A 24,126-nucleotide genomic window follows, 5' to 3' on the forward strand; every position below is an offset into this window, starting at 1 on the left:
CATGAATGTCTAAACCCTAACATTTGAAAGTCATGGATACGTCAATACGCTAAATCGTTAGGAGCTATATTACCAGAAAAGACTTAAACAGAATAGTCAAATTCATCTAAGGTCAACTTTGCCTGAGGGAAATCACCATCTTCAAATAGATATAAGAAGATGTGGTATGCCAATGAGACAACTCTCCATCCAAGTCAAAATTTATAAAAGTAAACCATTATAGGTCAAAGTACGGTCTTCAACACGGAGCCTTGGCTCACACCGAACAGCAAGCTATAAAGGGCCCCAAAAATTACTAGTGTAAAACCATTCAAACCGGAAAAACCAACGGTCTAATCTATAAAAAAAACGAGAAACGAGAAACACTTATGAACCACATCAACAAACGACAACTACTGAACATCAGATTCCTGACTTAGGACAGATGCAAACAATTGCAGCGTGTTTAAACGTTTTCATGGTACCAAACCTTCACCCTTTATCTGAAACAATAGTATAGCATCACAACATAGAAAGACACACTATAAAATATCAATTGAAATGGCTTAGCTCAATCAAAAGACATATTAACAATTTGCAAATGTGTGCAAATTGTATATGCGAAAATAGGCGCTCATCTACAGTGTATATTCAAACATTCTCGAAAGGTTAAAGGCCCTGACTTATAAAATGTATGAGTTGATTATTACAATAAAAAACAGACATTTTTTCTCCTGCCTGCTTGCCAGTCATTAATGATACTATAAACCGAACTGCATACAACCTGGCAAAAAAATCGTGTCTTATATGCTTTACAGTATTTTCTTACCTAAAAGACATGGAATTGCACTGTATTCAATATCTTTTATATGGTAAAAATTAATTCTTACGCCGAACATTAAAACTCTAAACAGGATAACATTACCGCTCTTAGTGTTCACCAGTACTTTGAAACATAAATATTGTTGAAGACTGCATGCTGACCTCTAAATGTCTATTGAAATGTTATGTGGGGTTTCTGTCCCAATGACATATACTTCTTCTCTTTGTATTCAAAATAAGTTATTCAAAGAAAAATATTCCATAGTAAAATTGAAGATAACTGAGAAATTTCGGAAATCAAGGGAACAGGGATGGCAGTTTTTGTACTCCATGTTACTGGAGGAGACTGATATATATATATATTACATATGGTTTGATTTTTCTTGTTTCTCATTGGTTTATCAGGTCACGTGTTTCCCAATTATATATTTTGTATTTTTTCACTATTTTTAAATATTGACTCGACGTTACTATTTTTAAAAATGATATTGACTAAATGTTACTAAAAAATTGTCCTCGGTCAATATATTATGAACAGGTCCATATATAACGTATTGACCTCGTCAAAAGTCCATAATTGATAAATAAATATGCCCATAGCAAAAATCCCCTAATAGTTAACAGACAACAATTTGAGGATTTAAAATTCTTCAGCACTCGTCTCATAGTAAACTACTTATCTAGGCAAAGACATGCCAGGAATTCAAGTCATTAACTAAATTAAAGATTTAAACAATGAAATAACAAAGCTAAATATTTGTACCACCATTTACGAAATTACTGGGCAAGTCATCTGTTTTAAAGTAGTGTATCCAAGTCATAATATGCTATGTTTCAAATATAAACAGACATAAAATTTACCAATATGCTTTAAAATAATCAAATTATTCCATTTTATGTTACATAATAACCAGATTATCGAACGATTTTTTAAGATTACAAAATTATATTGTGCCAATCGTTAGCTCGCTACATTGAAATTAAAAGTAAACAAACTTGTCACATTAAACTGTTTAATCAAAATTAAAATGGATAGCAGTAGAATATTTGATTATATGTTTTGAGCTTTAAGTAACAATTCAGTTGAATAGATGTTATAAAATTAGATGAAAATACAGAAGCACATTTTTCAATAGGAGGGGAGTCTTTAAGGTCCCAATTGTTCATGGAAATTTGATGTTTAAACTTAGTTTTATCATATTAATGTATAAGGCAAGCTTACAAATTTTTAATTACCGGCAATTATTTTTTTATGCCAAAACTTTAACAGCCATTCAAGTCGTCCAATATTGTCTTAAACCACATAAAATTAACAATATTGGGCATCAAGCTCATGCTTGTTTGATGGACTAGTCTTCAACAAACAGTCAGCATTCCTGTAGGAACCAAATGTGTCCCTCGTCTTGTTGACTAGTTTTTATATTTGTACGAGGCAGACTTAATACATGAGTTTTTTTAAGACGAATGAAAAGAAGATAGCATTATCCCTTAACTTAACGTTCCGCTACACAGACGATGTCCTCGTAATAAATTATTAAAAATTCGGTGACTGTGTTAATCGCATCTATTTCAACATTTTGGTAGCATTTAAGCTACAGGCTACTTAATCACACCTTCTGCTTCAACAGAAATATATGACAAAATATGACGAAGACCGTAAACATGATAAAATGGTCATTGACAAAATAAAATCTCCAGCAAATCATGGAGTAGCTTCAGCTGTAAGTTGTTTGCTTAATTGGCTATACATTGCTTACATAAGGGGTGACCTATTATTACAGGAATATCTAAAAACTTCGCTGTGTACACTGTACGACTTTCGCTCCAAATGAACATGTTTGAAATGGGTGTACGGTTTCACTGAAATCTGGCGATCGATGCACAAAATAATGTCATATTTATACCATCGCGTGTTTAATTTTGTTCAAATAAATTTTAATGTCTACATTTTCCTGTAAAAAGGTACAAATAATTCAGAATGTATGCTTCTTTATGGTCAAAGTACATGTTGTGTGCAAAATCATGAATTTTCTGTTTTATCAAAACATCACTTTTAATATACCACGTGATTGTTGCTAACCTATCCTTATGAAGCATTTATGTAATGCAATTATTAATCAATTCCTTTCTTTTCACTAAAGTGAATACCGGTATTCGGAACACTTACATGCGTGCATTGGATTCTGTCCACATGCTTCTTATCGCCATGTAATGAACAACATGCAATGATTCCAAGAGATTTCAAGGCGAGGAAAAGCAAAACAAAAATTTCTTCTTCGAACTTAAGACATTCTTGAATACAAATATGTAAGCCAAACTCAATACACTTGGTACTCCTGTTAGTATTTTTTCCAGCACAAAAAAAAGGAATGATTAATTAATTTGAGTTTACATAACAGTCAGTGGTAAATATTCAATACATATTAAGGACGAGGACATGTTAACAATGGATCCAAAATGCAGGTTCTGTAAAGTGGTTTGTTCGGGATTAAAGGCGGAAAATCAGACGAACACTTAACAACGCGGATAATAATTATGTCAGATAATGAAGGCAATTTCACCATGAAACAGACCGAATACATGAACGACCCACCCTTCATGAGGCATCTGATTTAACGTGCCCATTCATCCAACCAAACGTTGCTCAGTATTTCAGTATTTACATGCTAGCATAGCCATGGTCAAGGTCGTGTGATCATATTTCTATACTCCAATCAACACTTAGGATTAAAAACACGGTGGAATAAAGGTGTAATAATTGTACGTACTGTACGCAAGCGGTTAAACAATATTATTTGATTTTTACCGTGATGTAGGCGGGAAAGAACACTGGTTAACTGGAGAAAAATCAATGGAAAATCTGTAATATTGCTTGCCTGTGTGTAAATCATTCCTAAAACAGTTAGTACAATCATTTATTGGACTTCGGAAGCAAACGGTAATTTGAATATCAATGATTTATACCGTTATTACATAGAAAGCGTTATCAGGAAGAGAAACTATTGTCAACGGTGGACAATTGCTAAACGTGCATGCAAGTTCAGTCCCGTCCTTATTCACATTGTAACTAAGTGGCTCTTTCTTACAGGGAAATTAAAAAAAGACCCAATTGATATACTTTATTTTCTTAAACACGTACCTTTCCAGTATTGGCATTTGGTCGGTTAGTTGGAAAAAATGCCAATTCTGATTTTATGGCCATGATTTGTATCTTAGCACGTTATTTTCGCATTAGGGTGTGCTTGTCAGATTTATAATTTCTTCTTGAAACAAATCAAACTTATAGATTTGTATAATATTTCTAATTATCGAAAAATCCAATGTCTCCGAATAAAATTATATATTCATCTTTTCTTGTTTCATTTCACTGCGCCATGACCTCTTGTACCAGGGAGGTTATCTCTAAAAGGTTATCATCACTCTCATAGGGTTTGCATGTAATAATGGGTGGTCAAACCATTATTCTAAAGAGTGATTTTAGTGATCTGATAACCACTACATATAAATTCTGTATGCTGACCTTCGCTGACCTCTTAATGTTTTCTTTTTTCATTCGGTTTTGGTTTTATTTGGCAATGCTTCAAAATCTATTATTATTTTTCTTATGAGTTTTTATTAATAATGTCATTTTTAAAACTTAAATAGTGAAATGAACCACGTGTCATAACTCTCTATTCCTAACTGTATACATTTGCGTTTACGAAAAAAAAAGAGGCAGAGAAGCCATAGTGACAATAAAACATCATAAGTCGAAATAAACAAAGAAAGTTCCATGCTCAAAGAGAAAAACGGCAAAAATACAAACAACAATCCACAAAGCGCTATACAGAAACTTTACTTAAAACTATATAACACAAATCCATCCAAATACCCGGGATTATCTTAGGTGCTCTGGAAGGGTTAGCCGATCATGATCGTGATCCACTAGTTGCATCCGTCGTGTTACTTAAGTCGAGTAAACATTTATAGTTGTAAGTTAGCAAACAATCTTTTAACTTAACAATTGTAATATCGATTAACTGCAGAACAACTATCATGATTAAAAAAAAAATATTTAATATGGCACTCAATACATGATTTAATTTTTAGCTGTTGTTTAATCGCCATTTGTAATTAGAATGGAAATAATAAATGATAGATTCAATGTTTAATGAAATCATCGCAGACAAATGTATGAATAGAAATAGTAAGTGAATTTAGTGTTTTATGCCGGTCCATGTATATATTTACATATATGGTTTTTAACTACATCATTTATCATTTCAATCCCACACAAATTCCAAACTTAAATTTCCTTTGATCCTAACTCAATATTCATGCAATTATATTGGTATTATCTGTCTGATTACTTGCAAGTTTGTCATTCAGTTGCATTTGAAATTAAAGTGTCATGTTTCAATCTGTGCCTTAGTTGTTTAAATCAAGACGTCAGAAATATGTTTCCTCGTTTATTGCAGTCGAATAGTTTTATATTAAACGGAGGAAACATTACGCCGACATTTCATTTTCATTTAAGGCATAAGCTGTCACTAATTCTCTTTTTTATTAGTGTAAAAGAACGAATTAAGGGTGAGCAAACCATGCTACTCTCTTCAAATTGTGTTTATTTTTAGGGGGAGGGTCAAAATACTATATGACACCGAGTCAAGACTCATTGTTATACATTTTATTGTTTGTTTGTTTCTTGATGTTGTTTTTTTATACTCCTCTTCGAAGGATTATGGGAATTATCCGTCCATCCTTATTCTATATTATTGCGTGATAAATTCATTTATTTTGAATTTGACATTAATCGTTATAATGCTGAGATTAACTGTGCTGATTGCACTTTCATATTGTAACCCTATAACAAATTAAATTGAGAATGGAAATGGGGAATGTGTCAAAGAGACAACAACCCGACCACAGAACAGACAACAGCAGAAGGCCACCAACAGGTCTTCAATGCAGCGAGAAATTCCCGCACCCGGAGGCGTCCTTCAGCTGGCCCCTAAACAAATATATATACTAGTTCAGTGATAATGAACGCCATACTAAACTCCAAATTGTACACAAGAAACTAAAATTAAAAATAATACAAGACTAACAAAGGCTAGAGGCTCCTGACTTGGGACAGGCGCAAAAATGCGGCGGGGTTAAACATGTTTATGAGATCTCAACCCTCCCCCTATACCTCTAGCCAATGTAGAAAAGTAAACGCATAACAATACGCACATTAAAATTCAGTTCAAGAGAAGTCCGAGTCTGATGTCAGAAGATGTAACCAAAGAAAATAAACAAAATGACAATAATACATAAATAACAACAGACTACTAGCAGTTAACTGACATGCCAGCTCCAGACTTCAATTAAACTGATTGAAAGATTATGTCTTCATCATATGAATATCAGGCACAATCCTTCCCGTTAGGGGTTTAGTATCATACCATCATAACATATATGAGAAGAACATAACCCGTGTCATGCCAACAACTGGTTTTTAAATAAATGTGTTTAGTGCCGATGCAAAGACCCTATAAGTGAATCAATATTAACGCCAAAATATGCAATCTTTAATGACCTGACAACAGTATCGTAACTATATCCCTTCTTAATAAGTCTATTTAAAGGTTTTGTTAGTTTCGGAGGTGAATACTGACATTTTTGTGCTCTATAAAGAATATTTCCATAAAAAATTGGATGTGAAATACCTGAACGTATAAGAAGTCTGCATGTTGAGCTATATTTACGAATGATGTCCTTATACCGATGATAAAATTTAGTAAATGTTTTGACTAGTTTGTGATATCGAAAACCCTGGTGTAATAATTTTTCAGTAATACATAAATTTCTCTCGTTAAAATCTAAAACATTGTTATGATACACGAGCGAATCGTACAAGTTGAGATATATAAACACCGTAAGATGGTGACAAGGGTACGTCACCATCTAAAAATGGATAATTAACGATAGGAAATGAAAAATCATCTCTTTTATCATATATTTTAGTATTGAGCTTTCCGTTAATGATATAGATATCAAGATCGAGGAAAGGGCAGTGGTCATTGTTAGTATTAGCTTTATTTAAAGTAAGTTCAACAGGATAAATTTCTTTAGTATACATACTGAAGTCGTCATTATTGAGAGCCAAAATATCATCCAAATATCTAAAAGTATTATTAAATTTGTGTATCAGATGTTGTTTCGATGGGTCTTTACTGATTTTTGTCATAAATTGTATGCTCTTAACATATCCACTATATATCTCATTGTTAATTTTTGTAAGAGATTTATCAGTAACTGCATTACTTTGGCGTTAAGCATATCTTTGATATTTTATTACTTGTAAGTTGTCCACCTTATAATAGAGAACAATGCAAGTTTTTTTTGACATTTCAACATTATGTTAAATGGATATTTCTGAAAACTTCTCAACAAATGTTCATCATAATTATTTTAAATTTCAAATTAAGCAAGATGTTATTGAATTGCAATGTGTCATGCAGTCTCATGGCTTTAAGATACAGCTTTCGTTTGTCGAGTGATGGCTTATTTGGGGATTCGTGATATACAATATACGTATTTGTAATAGCATTATATACAGGAAAAAAAGCGAGACTAGCAAATTGTTTTGTAGCGTGTACAATATATTTGAATTTCCGATAATGTAAGCACATGGTTTTATCCTGCAAATAAGCATTGAATCTTAAAAAGAGACTGAAGACACCAAAAGGAACAATAAAAAATCATAAGTCGAAGAAAATCATACAACACAATGCGAAAAATCTTGCTTTAAATTCGATGTAGTGTCTAGATCTGCGACGGATTTGATTTTCTCCATTGACATTTAACTGACATTTTATCAGTTCTCTGGATTTTAATGGACCAAATTATACCACAAACGTATCAAAAAAAATAATAGAGTCACCAAGTAATTCAGACAAAGCGACTACATTTGGAAGATATTTCCTCCCCTTGGGGAAAAAGTAAATAAAAAGTATAGGGGTTTCCTATAATTTAGTAAAAAGTTGCAAGACTTATTGGTGAAAAGCAGATACAAAAGTTTACACTTTGAAAATATAAACCCCGTATCTGTCAATATCAATCCCTGTAGGTACACTCGACTCCAATCTTAATTGACTAGGATTGTCAGTTTTCCTATCGAAGGTCGGTGGTTTTCTCCGGGCACTCCGGCTTCCTCAACCAATAAAAACTGACCGCCACGAAATAGCCCAAAAGTGGTGCTAAAAAGTGGCGTTAAAACACCAACAATCAATCAATAAATCACTGTAAGAATTAATTAAGATATGTTTGGCCATTATGTGTATATCTTTTGTATACTATGTATGATTATCTATATATTCTATTCATATATTCCTGTTTGTCCGTCGTTTCGTACATGTATCCGTTCTTCTCTTGAAATTTTCATCGCATTTTTCTCATGAACGGAATCAGACTGCATGTGCATATGCTATACGAAGTGATAAATTTTCACATTCACGCTCATCAACTTCTTGTTTACCGAGTACTTAGATATAAGAAGATGTGGTATGAGTGCCAATGAGACAACTCTCCATCCAAGTCAAAATTTATAAAAGTAAACCATTATAGGTTAAAGTACGTCCTTCAACAATGAGAAAAACCCATACCGTATAGTCGGCTACAACAGTCCCCGAAAATGAAAAATATGAAACAATTCAATTGAGAAAACCAACGGCCTAATCTACAACAAAACAATTAACGAAAAACAAATTTTCTGCTCTTTGGTCATTCCCCGTTTCAATTCTCAATTTTATTATAGATATAACTGCATATAAAAATAAGAATATATGGTGTGCTAGACAATCAGACAAATCCCTTCCAGTGACCAGCAGACGTTAGCAATATAGGTCACCGTACGACCTTCAACAATAAGCAAAACAAACACTGTATAGCATGAAAGCTTCAAATGGCCTTGTCATGACAAACACGAAAGTTGAGTGGATGCAGAACAGAGCGAGAGAAAAAACACGGATACTGCATGGAAACTGGCAAATGGTCCGCAATATTACTCTGGTCAACTCACTTACTTGAAATTAAAGACCTGGCGAATTTAAGTCCTTATCTATGGCTGAGATGTATGTTTAAAAAATAAGGAAAATCAAGGTTTGTTTGGACATTTTCATAATGCAAGTCTTAGTTTTAAATTTTTTGCGAGTAAGCTTAAGGAGTCAATAACAAATAATCACTCCCAGAAAGACGGGCAAATCCAATAACAAAAGAAAAAATGAATATACGAACTACAGTGCACAGTATATTATATACATATTTTATTTGCGATCATAAAATGTACGAAGTCGTCCATTACTATGTAAATTGGGTCGATTTAAAAAAAAAAGCTGAATACGTTTCTGTTGTCAAATGTTTTTCACAAGTATAGTAGTTAGCAGAAAAGTTCACCAAACTATACATTTTACCTATTCAATAACGTAAATGCAAATTTCACAAGGCTTGATCCAAATAGCTTTTTTACTGTCTAATAACTTGCAAGTACGAACAAGACAGGACAGAAGTATATTTTGTCTATATGTTTTGTATTTGTACACTTTTAAAGTTGATCATGCATTCGTTCTAAAATAAAATTTTGACCAGATAAAAGTTAAAAGATGACATAATTGGACAACCGCAATTGTTAAATCGCTTTGACGTCCGAAAAAAGATAATAATCAACACATGCATTGTAACTTTTAAAGCCAGTTAAATCCTTTTTTTGCTGAAAGAACGTGCGATATCATAAAAATTGATTATCAAAACATAACAAAAACACAAGTAAAGAACGTTTAAGTAGTCAATATAAATCAAAACACAAAGGTTATTCCTGATTAGTTTTTCGAATTATTTTATTTAGGCGTTGAGACCCTTTGGTGACCCCACAGTTTAAATGTCTACATCGTGAGCAGTGGGCGTTACAGACGAACGTTCACCTAATCTGACCCAGTCAATGGGATATTTTAGCGCGCCAATCAATGGTCTCGTCTACGCTGTTATGCACATGATTCTAGGTCAAAGTACGGTCTTCAACACGGAGCCTTGGCTCACACCGAACAGCAAGCTATAAGGGGCCCCAAAATTACTAGTGTAAAACCATTCAAACGGGAAAACCAACGTCTAATCTATATAAACTAGAGGCTCTCAAGAGCCTGTGTCGCTCACCTGATTCTACTTTGGTTTTGGAAATCATGTAAAAATAGATTAAAATCATAACAGATACCCTAATAATGAGTGAGGCCAAATTTGGTTTAATATTGGTCCTGTAATTTAATAAAAAATCCTGGTGGCCATCTTGAACAGTAAATCGGCAACAAAGAAACAACACTTAATATGCACCTCATAAGAAACATTTATGCCATGTTTTGGTTTCATTCCATTCAGTGCACCTCTAGAAGAAGCATTTGTATGTATTTCCCATAGGGTCTTATTTTAAAGGAAGTCCCCCCATTGGCGGCCATCATGGATAAGGATCAGCTTCAAAGTAACAAAACTTAGTCAGCACCTCATAAGGAACATTCATGCCATGTTTGGTTTCAATCCATTCAGTATGTGGTTCTCTAAAAGAAGACATTTGTATGTATTGTCCATAGGGTCCTTTGTTAAACATTGTCCCCATTTGGCAGCCATCATGGATGAAGGATCAGCTTCAAAGTAACAACACTTGGTCAGCACCTCAAAAGGAACATGCATGCCATGTTTGGTTTCATTCCATTCAATGGTTCTCTAAAAGAAAACATTTGTACGTATTTCTCATAGGGTCCTATGTTAAACTAAGTCCTCCGCTGGCGGCCATCTTAGATTATGGATCGGCTTCATAGTAACAACACTTGGTCAGCACCTCATAAGGAACATTCATGCTATGTTTGGTTTCATTGCATTCAGTGGTTCTCTAAAAGAAGACATTTGTATGTATTTCCCATAGGATCCTATGTTAAACTAAGTCCCCCGCTGGCTGCCATCTTGGATGATGGATCGGCTTCATAGTAACAACACTTGGTCAGCACCTCATAAGGAACATTCATGCTATGTTTTGTTTCATTGCATTCAGTGGTTCTCATAAAGAAGACATTTGTATGTATTTCCCATAGGGTCGTATGTTAAACTAAGTCCCCCTCTGGCTGCCATCTTGGATGATGGATCAGCTTCAAAGTAACAACACTTGGTCAGCACCTCATAAGGACCATTCTTGCCATGTTTGGTTTCATTCCATTCAGTGGTTCTCTAAAAGAAGACGTTTGTATGTATTTCCCATAGGGTCCTATGTTAAACTAAGTCCCCCGCTGGCAGCCATCTTGGATTATGGATCGGCTTCAAAGTAACAACACTCGGTCAGCACCTCATAAGGAACATTCATGCCATGTTTGGTTTCATTCCATTCAGTGGTTCTCTAAAAGAAGACATTTGTATGTATTTCTCATAGGGTCCCATGTTAAACTAAGTCCCCTGCAGGCGGCCATCTTGGATTATGGATCAGCTTCAAAGTAACAACACTCGGTCAGCACCTCATAAGAAACATTCATGCCATGTTTGGTTTCATTCCATTCAGTGGTTCTCTAAAAGAAGACATTTGTATGTATTTCCCATAGGGTCCTATGTTAAACTAAGTCCCCCGCTGGCGGCCATCTTGGATGATGGATCCGCTACAAAGTAACAACACTTGGTCAGCACCTCATAAGGAACATGCATGCCATGTTTGGTTTCATTCCATTCAGTGGTTCTCTAGAAGAAGTTCAAAATGTAAAAAGTTAACGCCGACGACGGACGACGCCGGACGACGACGGACGACGCCGGACGACGGACGCCAAGTGATGAGAAAAGCTCACTTGGCCCTTCGGGCCAGGTGAGCTAAAAACGAGAAACGAGAAACACTTATGAACCACATCAACAAACGACAACTACTGAACATCAGATTCCTGACTTGTATGTTCTTGCACATAGTGACTACGCATCCAATTTTCATTACATTTTTTCAAGAACTACATTTAAAAGCTTCCTAATATTTGTTATCAGGCTTCATGTGAAGACGCCAAACTATGTGATGCATTTTAACATTCGGCCCTCATCACCTTCATGCTTACCAATACTTATCTACTCTTGTACAAAATGATCAAGTATGAAATATTCTCAGGAATCACGAATCAGAGAGCCCTGTAATTTGGTATCAACATTCAAACGTATGTTAAAAAAAAGATGTGGTATGATAGCCAATGAGACAACTATCTACCAGAGACTAAATGACGTAGTTATAAGCAATTTTGGGTCACCGTACGGTCTTTAACAATGAGCAAACCTCATACAACATAGTATACTATAAAGGCTTTGACATTTATCCGAACGAAAAAACATCGGCCTTATTTATGTATAAAACAAAAATCACCGTTCAAATTAGGATGCGATATCCTGTTTGTAATAAGTTTTCTACAGATACAGCCAAACTTACAAACCATGATATATGTGCATGCTATACCTTGTGATGCCTTTCCAGATCCACTGCTTTTCAATTTCTTATTTACCAAATACTTATAGCGGGGGTATCATTTATTTAGTGAGCAATTCAAGCTCGCATTTCAACTTCAAACATGTATATTAAAGTGTGTTCTATAATCTAGACTAGGCTGTACTTCGATTTGATGAATAGTATTACTATGATAATGTCATGTGTCAGAATAGTTCTACCAAGTATCAATTAGAAGCATATGGAACAATCGAAAGTAATAATGGATGCAAATAGAAAGATACAAAATCAATAATCATTTCATTGTTAGAAATTACGTAAACAATCAAAACTTAAATTACTTTTATATCCCCACGTATCAATACTGCCTCTTCGTATATTATGAAAAGAAATTCTAACAAGGGGCGTTTGTTTACGTGTTAATCGGTATTGTCATATTAAATCATTGTAGATATGCAGAAGTATTCCACAGAGAAAGCAATCCATTACATAACGCCGGAAAATCATTGGTGCAATGTGAATGTAGAAAGACATTAAAATTGTGTTTCTAATTTATTTATGTCCGACAATTTACGTACATTTTATGACATTTTAGAATATATGATTAATCTTTAAAAAAAACGTCTAAAAGGCTACAGTCAGAAATCTGTTATCAATTGGTGATTTCAACAGGGTTAATCGTTTATCAGATGAAAATATGTATAATATTATATGAACATAATAAAGTGTTATATGCTGGAGGTTACATAAGGTGAATAGATGCCCTCGCTAATGCCAATGGACTTTCAGCATACATCAGTCAATCAATCATTTAAATTCTGATTCTCTTAGATTTTCAGTATTATTTCTTTTATCTACATGTGCATCCACGTTGATGGCGTTGAATAAAAAGAGAAATCACTGCTATGATATGTCTATGCATAATACATACAAAAAGGATATCCGCTGAACCGGTTCTAGGAGCCATGTTAATCTTGCAGTGAGGTGAGAGTTTTTTTGTGGTTTTTTTTTTATCCGTGTTGAAGACCTCACTGTGACTTTGAGATAAAGAACAGCAATGAAAGTGCTGTTCCTTTGCTTTTTGTGTGTGTGTTTTTTTGTTTTTTTTTTTTGCTGTGCATGTACTGATTGTGTGTCATGGATGATACCCCATATCATTGGTTTTCTATTATATCAAGTCTGTGAGCTGTTTTTAGGCTTTTAGCTCGCTGAATTTGCTGTAAATATTTTAAATACATGCTAACTACTACTTTTATTTACATTACTAGCTACCAATGCTTTTCAAACTATGTTGTTTATCCGAGAATAAGTCCAGCCTTTTAACTTACAACAAAAATAAGGATCGGCAGGAGTACAAGTGTCCTATCATTTATATTCTGGTGACACGTTATGACATTAGTGATGCTTGTTCAAAATTGTCCGATAATTTATATGAACTTAATGTGAAGACGAGGAACATCTAATACTTAAGGTCAAGTAAACAGATTGATTGAATGTGGTTTACTAGCATCCAGTGGCAAATATTTCATGCATATTCAGGACAATGATAAATTTAACAATAAACTTAATATGTATGCAAGATAAAAATAATTTGAAAAGGATGAAAGATGAGCAATGTTGACCACTTACAGACAACTTTTGCAAGGGTTTTTAACGTATAGGGAGCATGTCACTCTCGCCACACGAGTCGTTGTATTTCAGTCCCCAATCCGACTGGACCAGTGCGACAGTCAACAAATAAATAAAAAGGGTATAACTAACCTGATTCGTTTTTCTTCTGCCTTTTGCATTTCCTTTGCTCTGCCTATCACTGATCGTATTTGAGATATTTCCTCTTCTGTTAAGTTACTAAGATCCGGTTCAGGTGGTTCCACTGGGGATGGCAGTCTGGTGGACGACACGGAAGCCCGTCTTTTAGATCCAAATGAAACAACCGATTCTTGAATATCGGATGTTGGCGTTGTAACATCCGACGGTATACTGCTAGTTTCATTTCCCATTATTTTGTCAGAAATAAGGAATGTAGGAGTGGAACTATACCATAATATAACACAAACTAATAATACTGTCACCTGAAGAGAGGTTAAGCTAAGGGCGAGGTATTCCGAAAGGAAGACCAAGATATTGCACGTGAGTGATATTAGGTTTGTTGTAACAAATCCCGAAACGTAAACACTGAGAACACATGACACTGACATTTGAGATGAAAGAACAAAATTTGATTGAAAAATAACAATTTCAGTGTAAATATCTTGTTTCTTTACTCGGAATTCATGTATGGTAGGAACGTCTGCTGGTTATCGTAATTTTCCGAATGAAATAAACTATTCCAACCCATATTCAGCTAAACACACAATAATCATAATTATTAACTACTATTTCAAACATTATGATCATTTGAAACAATTTTGAAAGTATAACATTTTCCTATTTAATATAATGATCCAATTTTAAACGAGACAAGCGTGAATAACCACATACACCACCATTAAAGCACAACATCGTCTGAAAATGGCATCAACTAATATTTTCTGCAGAAATTGGTTTTCTATGTCCAAATCCTATCAGACTTTAGAATTCTATTGATTTTCTGCTTGGAATTCTCAAGCCATCTTTGTCGAGTTGTTTGGGAATTGATCTGTTCATTAAAATTTGACATGCGCAGCCGAAGACTATCAGTAATATCATTACAAAACGGCAATGTCAATAGAATCGGTTTGATTAACTATTATAACGTTGTAAACCATTACGACATTACTTATTCTTCTTTTCCAAAACAAGAATAGTCAATTGCATGCAAAATCAATATAATATCATTCGCTACAAAGTTCATTGTTAGATACAAATGCTTTACTTATCGAACATTCATCGACCGCCATGTTGCTTTTTCACATGTTCAATATTGTAGTTCCTTTATACAGGTAAAGCTTCCATTAATAATTAATGAAATTAATCACGGCTTCACATTTAACAATTGAAATCTTAAACCAAATATTGACAATGAATGCCTTTAATTCATATTTTTCATTTTAATATTAATTTCTAATTACGAATTTGTTTGTAAAATAAGTTCAATATTCTCACTTATAGTTTCATTATCACTTCTTCTGATCGCAAAGTCAGAAATTGTTACTTAATATTACAAGATGAAGACTCTTAGATTGGTGGTCATTGATTTCCGATAATCGAAGTCACAAAAGCTATCGCTTTAATCAATGTACGATCGTCGGCCAAGTACTTATTTCATTGTCCTTTTCTCGCGAGAATGATCGTTGTCTTGTTCAGTCAAAAGGTAAAAAGAATTAAGACAATTGTTTAGGACAAATTGAAGGAGGATCGTTCTAAACTTGATATTTTAACATGAATTAAGACCTCACTCTCGGCGGGGTTATCTAATAAGTAAAGAAAAAACTGAAACTAAACGTACAAAAAGAAAAATGGAGAATACAATAATCTACTTACCAAAAGACGACCGTCAATATCAGCTCAGTAAGATGTGTATTGCTACTTGAATTAAATAATTGGTAGAGCACGTACAAATCATTTACGGCTTAATAGATCCTGTAAAGAATAATAATATGAACATCCTTAAAGCAAGACTAATTATCAATCACCAGTTTCTTATTTGTGGGGGAGTCCATGTCAGTTTCATGTTATTTTTTATCCAGATTAATTAATTAAAATCAATTGTTGATGGATGGTCTTTTGTTTCGTTATAAGGTGGATAGTTCATAAATAAATAGTATATGTACCAGTGTGTATAGTCTAAGTGTTGTTATGCGTTTACTTTTCTACATTGGCTAGAGGTATAGGGGGAGGGTTGAGATCTCATAAACATGTTTAACCCCGCCGCATTTTTGCGCCTGTCCCAAGTCAGGAGCCTCTAGCCTTTGTTAGTCTTGTATTATTTTTAATTTTAGTTTCTTGTGTACAATTTGGAGTTTAGTATGGCGTTCATTATCACTGAACTAGTATATATATTTGTTTAGGGGCCAGCTGAAGGACGCCTCCGGGTGCGGGAATTTCTCGCTGCATTGAAGACCTGTTGGTGACCTTCTGCTGTTGTCTGTTCTATGGTCGGGTTGTTGTCTCTTTGGCACATTCCCCATTTCCATTCTCAATTTTAAGATTCATTAAAAATCTAATTACTTTGTTATTTTGATCTTCTTATACAATTAAGGTTTATTTACAACACATACGAATGGATACACAGATGGTTAATACAACGGGAAAGGACAATAACAAAAAGGATGAACTTAAATTATTAATAATTAATCGATTTCATTAATCTTATACATGTATACGATTATGTCTGTAGGCACAACACTACAATACAATTCAATTAAATATTTATCTACCTGTCTTTGAAATACTCTACGTTGACAATTATTGAAATAAATATTTGACATTGATTATTCTAAAGCTATTTCGAAATGTTCAGACACATGGATATAGATTCTTTGATATATCATATCAATCAGAGAAACACGATGTAGAGCGGAAAATTCACAATGGGAAAATAGCGTATTACCTGTTTTACAAGTTGTGAATGATAAAAAAAAATTTCTTTTTGCCGATTTCTATTTTTTAATAAGTGTTATAACGCCTCTTAATCGCTTAACTTGTCACAAATCCACAGTTCAAGCCTAAATATTACTACCCGTTCGTAAAAACAACTTTTTCAGATGACCCGTGCATTATAGCCATTGTATCACCCTCTTTTATGCCTGCCATCATATTCATATTACACATCAATGCAATGTATTTCAAAGATATTTTTTTAAATGGACGTATTAAATACATAGAACACGTAATGTCAAGAAACTTCCATTTAACAATATGTATTTGTCAATGTTTTTCTTTGCTCTTCTTCTGTTTCGGTTCGGATACAGAAAAGGTAAATCCAGAGAAGCGCTTCGAAATTTAAGTGCAAAAGCTGATGCATGAGAAAAAAACGCCCTGTAGAATGGTAATTTCTGGAATCAATTGACAACTTTAAAGCATGTCCCTTAAGAATGTATCAGGTGGATTAAGTTCTTCTTGGCCAATTTATTTAAGGGCATACGATACAGTTTTGATCCCATAATGAAAATTTGATGAAAATTTGCAAATAGGCTATTTTTTACCTGATTAAATCAAATATGTAATAAAAAATATACCTTCATGTGCTACTTTTTGAGTAAAATGAGTTAGAAATTTCTGATATTTGCTCAAAATTCGGATTTGTGGACGTATTTTTCCTTCCGACAGAAATGCATAACTTTTTTTTTTTTAAAAGATAAACACAAGCTGTTTTTTGTTAAACTATTTGTAATTTCTGTTTTATATAAGTATCCTATAAATTTATGAAATCTTTTGTTTAGAAATAACTCAAATTCATCAAATGTTCATGAATGTAGAAAAAAAACGTCATTTTTTGCTGTATATTTATCAAATTTTAAAAAATTGCATTATTGACTTTTTCATGAAAATTGGTACAAATAATCTTCATACGTAATCAAACCGAATTTCATTTTAAAAAACAGAGGTCCATGAACTCGTTTTCAAGTTAAATCAGTTTGAATGATAAAAATCAGTCGAAAAATACATCTTTTCTCGATATGTCACAGTTTGACGTCGCCAAAATAACATTTTACGTTAGTAACGTCATTACCTCCCCTGTAACTGTATCGTATGCCCTTAAGAAGATAAGATTTTTGAAAATGTTATACAATGGACGCGCGGCGGAAATGGACGCTTGCATTTGACCATACGCCCAAACCAGCTGAATTCATTGTTTGCTTTAATAATTCGTTTTATATACATTGATTTAAATTACCATCTAATAGAAAGCAACAAAACTGAAAATCCTGCATCATATTTTTCCATTCTCTTATCTAAAGAGAATTTATGATTAATTATAAAGTTCATTTTCTAGTTCGTTAAAAAGATTTTAGTCTCTACAACCAGAGAACTAAAAACTAAAAGTATGCGATCGAAAGAGATGATAAATGCTAAGTATATAATTATGCACATATAACAGATGACATTGTAAATTGTAGTAGGTATCTAGGACCAGACTTACATGAAATTTTTACTTGAACGCCAAGGTAAGTATAACACTAATTTTCACAAAGAAATTAGGGAGCTACCATTTGATTTTTATGGGGGGGGGGGGGGGGGGGGGGGGTTAGGATGAAAAATTTTGTCCTGCCTATTTATTTTTCCCTCTATTCGGTCCTGCCTTTTTATTTTTCACTCTATCCGGTCCTGCCTTTTATTTTAGTTTATCCTGACTTTTTTTTACATAAATTGTCATCCAGCCTTTTTTTTTGCAAATAGTCTCATCCTGCCTTTTTTTTACTCAAAACTCCTGTCCTGCCTATTTTTTTCAAATTTCATCCTAGCCCCCCCCCCCCCCCCCCCCCCCCCCCCATAAAAATCAAATCAAATGGTAGCTCCCTTAAGAAGATACCTATGGGACAATGAAATCAGGAATCATGTCTCAAGGAAAGACAGACAACACAATTTGTAGATAAATAAAAAAAATCTTACCACACTAAAAACCTTGGGTGAATTGAAACGCTCCAGAAGGAGGGAGCAGTAACTTCTGCTCCACTTATGTTACCCTGTGTTAGGTAACGACAAGTCATATAGTTTATGATAAGGCTTCATACTATAGTAAGTTGGTAGAAGTCTTTTGTTTTACTCTTACACATTGCAGTATGTATTACAATGTTACAATTGGTACTTAAAATTTTTCTAACCTTAAATTAGTATTGGACTAATACATGAAAGAATGTAAATAAATAAAGAATAGAGAAAGACAGTTCAAAAAATAAAGAATAGAGAAAGACAGTTCAAAAAATAAAGAATAGAGAAAGACAGTTCAAAAAATAAATAAAGAATAGAGAAAGACGGTTAAAAAAAAAAGAATAGAGAACAAAGGGGTACTAAAATATAAAGAATAGAAAATAACGGGCATAAACATTAAAGAACAGAGGGAAATGGTCTTGGAAATTAAGAATACAGAAGTAGAGGACCCCAATCCAGACCCTCATAAGTCATAAACGAGAAAAGAAGAGATGGGTTATGGTTTTGACTAATGACACTTTTTACGTATATACTTTATTATTGTAGGTTTCTTTTCTGTTGTCTAAAATAATGTCTAATATTGTACTTTGTGGGTCCATTAAGTGAAAATAAGACATCATCTTTTTCTTCTTCTTCATATGATTCACAACATTTAACCACGTCAAACTGGTGTAAGGAAAACTTTCAAAGAGAAGACTTCAACTTAATATTAAACATAATAATTAGGATTTTCAATAAGTACACGGCTCTTTTACAGATATAAAGGATGGGTAATAGTAAAGTCATAAATTGGCTTATGGAGGTACTTGAAAGTTAATTTGTCGGTTTTCCCTGACTACAATGGATGTGAACAGCTATTAATAGGTCAGAATTCATTTGTTTTATACAGTATGATGACATCGATTCTATGATCTTATAATTGCTGACAAAAATCTGCAAAAAAACGAGTAATTGGAACAAGAAACTTTGTGGCAATAGATGGAAACTATAAGATAATTTATTTAAAGGTTTTATGTGAAACACAGATTTTTTGTCGACATGTACTTTTTATAATAGATTATGTAGTTGTTTCAACCGAAAAAGCCTCAAACAAACTTACTATGTCGTCAAAGTTGCCGAAGACAGTATTTTGACCTATATATAATATTGCTGGTTTCATTTTATAATGGAGTTCCTGTTTGATTGACGCACGCGTCACATTAGCTACATGAGGCAAAACTTTTCGAAATTTTGGGTCCTAAATGCTCTTTAACCTCGGTCTTTATATGGCCTTTTAACTTTTTCGATTCTAGCGTCACTAATTAAAATTAGTCTTTTGTCTACGAAACGTGCGTCTGGCGTACAAAATTATACCCTTGTATCTTTGAAAAGTTTTGTTTTTAATTTTCGTTTAAAAATGTAGACTTTTTAAAAACAACTATTATACATCTCGTATTCAAACACCTACTAGGTACTCAGCACTCAGGAAAATATCAATAATAGTTATAATGTTGCCAAGAATTTCCTTTGACGTTTATATGAATGAGGAGCGTGTTAATCTTTCATCTTTGAAACCTAGATGACTGAAAATGTCAGGAGTCACAACTTACTAGTAGATAGTATAGCATGGTCGACATTCAAATAATAGTTGATGGCGATCCATATAAGCTGATTCCCAAGTAATATTGTGTTTGTATAATGAAAACAATTATGGCAAATAAGGTAAACTAATAATATAAAGTAACTTTGTTGAAAATATCTTTATCATAGAAAATATTAATAGAAATCCATGCAACAAGAGCCTATGGACTCTGGGCGATCTAGGGCTTGACATATACAATGTTAAAAGGGTTCCATGCACCAAGCGCATATGGACACTGGGCGATATATGGCTTCACATGTTATATGGACATCGATTTTGTTATAGTTGCTGAAGACAGTATGTTGACCTACACAAAATATTTCTGGTTTCATTGTAAAATTGAGTTCCTATATGATTGACGCATGCACCGCTTCTCCTTTTTATTCATATTACAAACACAGCCATACACGTGTAAGCTCATTTGCTTGCATTAGGAAAATTCTGTATTAAGGATGTTCGCTACTCTGTTTTAAAATAACAAGCTTTTCAAAAGACTGTTAAAAGTTGATAGTATATAAATGAAGAAACTAAAAAAAGCAGAAAAAAATGAAGGGTCTGTGTGCTTGTTTTCGAGATATAAGCCATTGAAAATTTGGCGGGAAATGATTCTCTCGAGATTTTTAATACATTTAACATTGGCACCTTTTTCTTTCAAAAACAATGAAAAAATAATAAGGATTTTATAAGATTTTTAAATATGGCCTTTTAAACTATATATATGTAATAAAATTATGAAAAGAAAAGTAGGGCTTAATGGGCAAAATTTTTAATGGGTACTAGATGGATAAAACCAGAGGATTCCGAATATCTGACAAAAATTCAAAAACAAGAGGAGCGAACATCCTTAAAATGTTAGGTATTGGATTCAAAATTACCGGAAGAACCAAAATAAATCTGAGTAAGGTATCGGAACAGTATATCTAACAATATATATGTTCCTGGTAAGGTCAAGTGGAAGCAAGCTTTCTCATCTGATCAATTATACAGATTTTAATAGCTTGATAATCAATTAGATAGCTCCGGTTAAATTCTAGATGAACATACCATTCGACAGAAAATGGTTAACACATATATATGTTTAGTTATACTCAGTAAATGGACCTTTTTATATATTCATGCTGTTCAATTTGATGCTAAAACATCAATTCTTTTTGCGTCATAGAACTGTATTTATAGACGTAGGTTTAAATGGAACAATTAACACAATTGATCTCAAATTTTACCCTCTCTTCTCATTTCTCAAACAATCATTAACGACTATTCGATCGTTTGTCAAACACCCACAGGCAATCAGATCGTTATACAGTAACATATTTGGGCATTTATTGAAGTCTTGTCATTAGCAGTCAATGTGCAACCGTATATTATATACATGTATATGATGCTTCGTGGTTTGCGTGGGTTAAATTCAAGACAGCCAATTCTATATTGCTTAATAAGAGGTCTCAATTTTGTCTTTATGTATGTAACAGGCGTCTGACTTTTTGTCTACTGACTGGAAGGTGACAGATGTCAATGAAACGTACCACATTGAATGCAAAGTTTGCACTTTGCTACTTAAACATATTACAAATGCCCTCGTACCTATCTATCTACATAAACTTGTCGAGACAGTCCCTGACGTAGTAGATCTAGAAAATAAATAAACACACAGACACGAACAATTACATATAATACTGTTTTTCGATTAATAATGGAATTTTGCTGGCAGATATTTTTGACATTTGATTGATTGCTGATTTGTCAATTTTACTCGTATGTACGTACTCAAGTGTTGACAAGAACATATGATATGAATCAAAGCTCAAACCCATTGACAATTCTATGGTGCACTAAAAAGGTCTTTTCATAGCAATTCAGAATACATATGAAAAAAACCAACTTGTTTTACCCTGAGGTTAAGGATCAAGGTCACATAAAAGTCATGATGATACGCGACACACTGTCTTATGGTAATACACAGAAAGACATGTCACCTTACCAGAACACATTATTCTGACTCCGAGCCGACCAGTCTTTGCTCTTACTCCTTAATGCCGGGTGCTTGGCGGAGAAGCAGCAATTACCAATTTTAAAGTCTTTGGTTTGACCCTGCCGGGGCTCGAACGCACAATCCCCCGCACTCGAGGCGAACACGCTACACCACCGAGGCGATCTGTTGATTTGACAATAAGAGATATGGGATATATGATGCAGTAACAATACGACATAAAAACCTATATATAGACATACTTTAAAGATAAAGGAATAAATTGATTAAATAGGAAAGAGTAAACTGACTTCGGGTAAAAACAAAAACAATAAAATATGTCGTATTATAAGCACACAGATATGAGAGTACGTCAGTGAGCATCTTCTGTTAACCACCATGCATCACCCGCCATACCAGGTAGCACAACAAGAAGCATAACAAAACCGGTAATTATAGAACTGTGTCATATCAAACACTATTTATATGTAATTTAAAACAGTGAGAAGTTGTATCCTCCAATTAATTCCCGATTTACGATAATAGAACTTGTGAAGTGATGATTTTAGCCATTATTTCTTTTTTTAGTTAAGAACAAACCTGTTTGTAACTTCACATTTAAATCGTTATTTGGCATATGATTTCAAGGTAAAAACCATAGAAAGAGGCAGATGCATGGTACAATAATTAAATTACATAATAGTTTTATACGATTCCGTAATTTTGTTAGATCGAGGATTTCCAAAAACTGTATCTTATTTCCGTATAAAATGCAACATGTATGACAGCACGTGCTCTCCGTGACAACGCTAAAACAATGCATAGAAAAAGAAACGAATTCAAAGTCTTTGTTTAATTAACTCGTGATTTCATGGTTGTAGTATACCAATGTTATTATTAGAATTAAAAGCTTCCGTGAACCATACAAAATGTGCTTCGGTCAACGCTTTCCAATCAAAAAAGCTACAAAAAAGAAGCATTTACTTCGTTCTATAAAAGATTAAAACATTACATGACTCCTAAATCTGAAAATATCCATATGGATTGCATTACAAAATTGAATTGATTCGGTATAATTATAATGTATTTCCAAAATACAGAAAACAAAGCCGTAGCACATAAACGTTTAACTTTCACTAGCTCAAAATAGCTTTCTTTTTCTCCGAGACAATATGAAATAAGTTGAAGAGAAAAACTGAGACCACTTAGCAAGAAAAAATAAATAGTGGCCACGACTGTACATGTCGCCGGCGTTTCCATATCAACTTCTGCAGTTTTTACTCAACTAATTATGTATAGTTTTCATTACAGTAAAATATAAAATTGATAAGCCATTAACTCCTCATGGTATAGTATCTTTCTATAATTTATCTGTTCTAGACACCAATAACCACATTTTCTAACCAACAAATCACTTTTTATTACTGTCTGTCGTTAAAGATTACAAAGTTCAATAGTATGCATTATTGTATAGTACAAGTGCCTATTTGCACTAGAGATATCCATAACACGTACAGACGATGCATAGAGGCGAGTAAAAACAGGAGTGTACCACAGAAAAACATACACTCTGAGCATACACTACACCAAAACAATTACACACTCACACCTTTTAGTCAAATAAAAATGTTTTCGTTAGTATTATATACTAACAAGTTACAGAGAGCTTATTTAATCGATTAAAATAGTAGGTTACGA

General features: G+C 33.6%; 1 protein-coding gene across 2 annotated transcripts in view; it reads right to left on the minus strand.

Moving 5' to 3' along the window:
• The window catches only part of LOC127700044 (uncharacterized), a 57,957-nt gene extending 42,809 nt beyond the window's left edge, over window positions 1–15,148 (minus strand). For both annotated transcript variants that reach the window (XM_052203487.1, XM_052203486.1), the window contains exon 1: window positions 14,027–15,148. In XM_052203487.1, coding sequence (XP_052059447.1) covers window positions 14,027–14,463 — 437 coding nt within the window. In that variant the 5' untranslated portion in view covers window positions 14,464–15,148. The remainder of the gene's footprint in view (window positions 1–14,026) is intronic.
• Window positions 15,149–24,126: the final 8,978 nt, after the last annotated feature.

Source organism: Mytilus californianus, unplaced genomic scaffold, assembly GCF_021869535.1.
Source record: "Mytilus californianus isolate M0D057914Y unplaced genomic scaffold, xbMytCali1.0.p SCAF_47, whole genome shotgun sequence".
Lineage (NCBI taxonomy): Eukaryota > Metazoa > Mollusca > Bivalvia > Mytilida > Mytilidae > Mytilus > Mytilus californianus.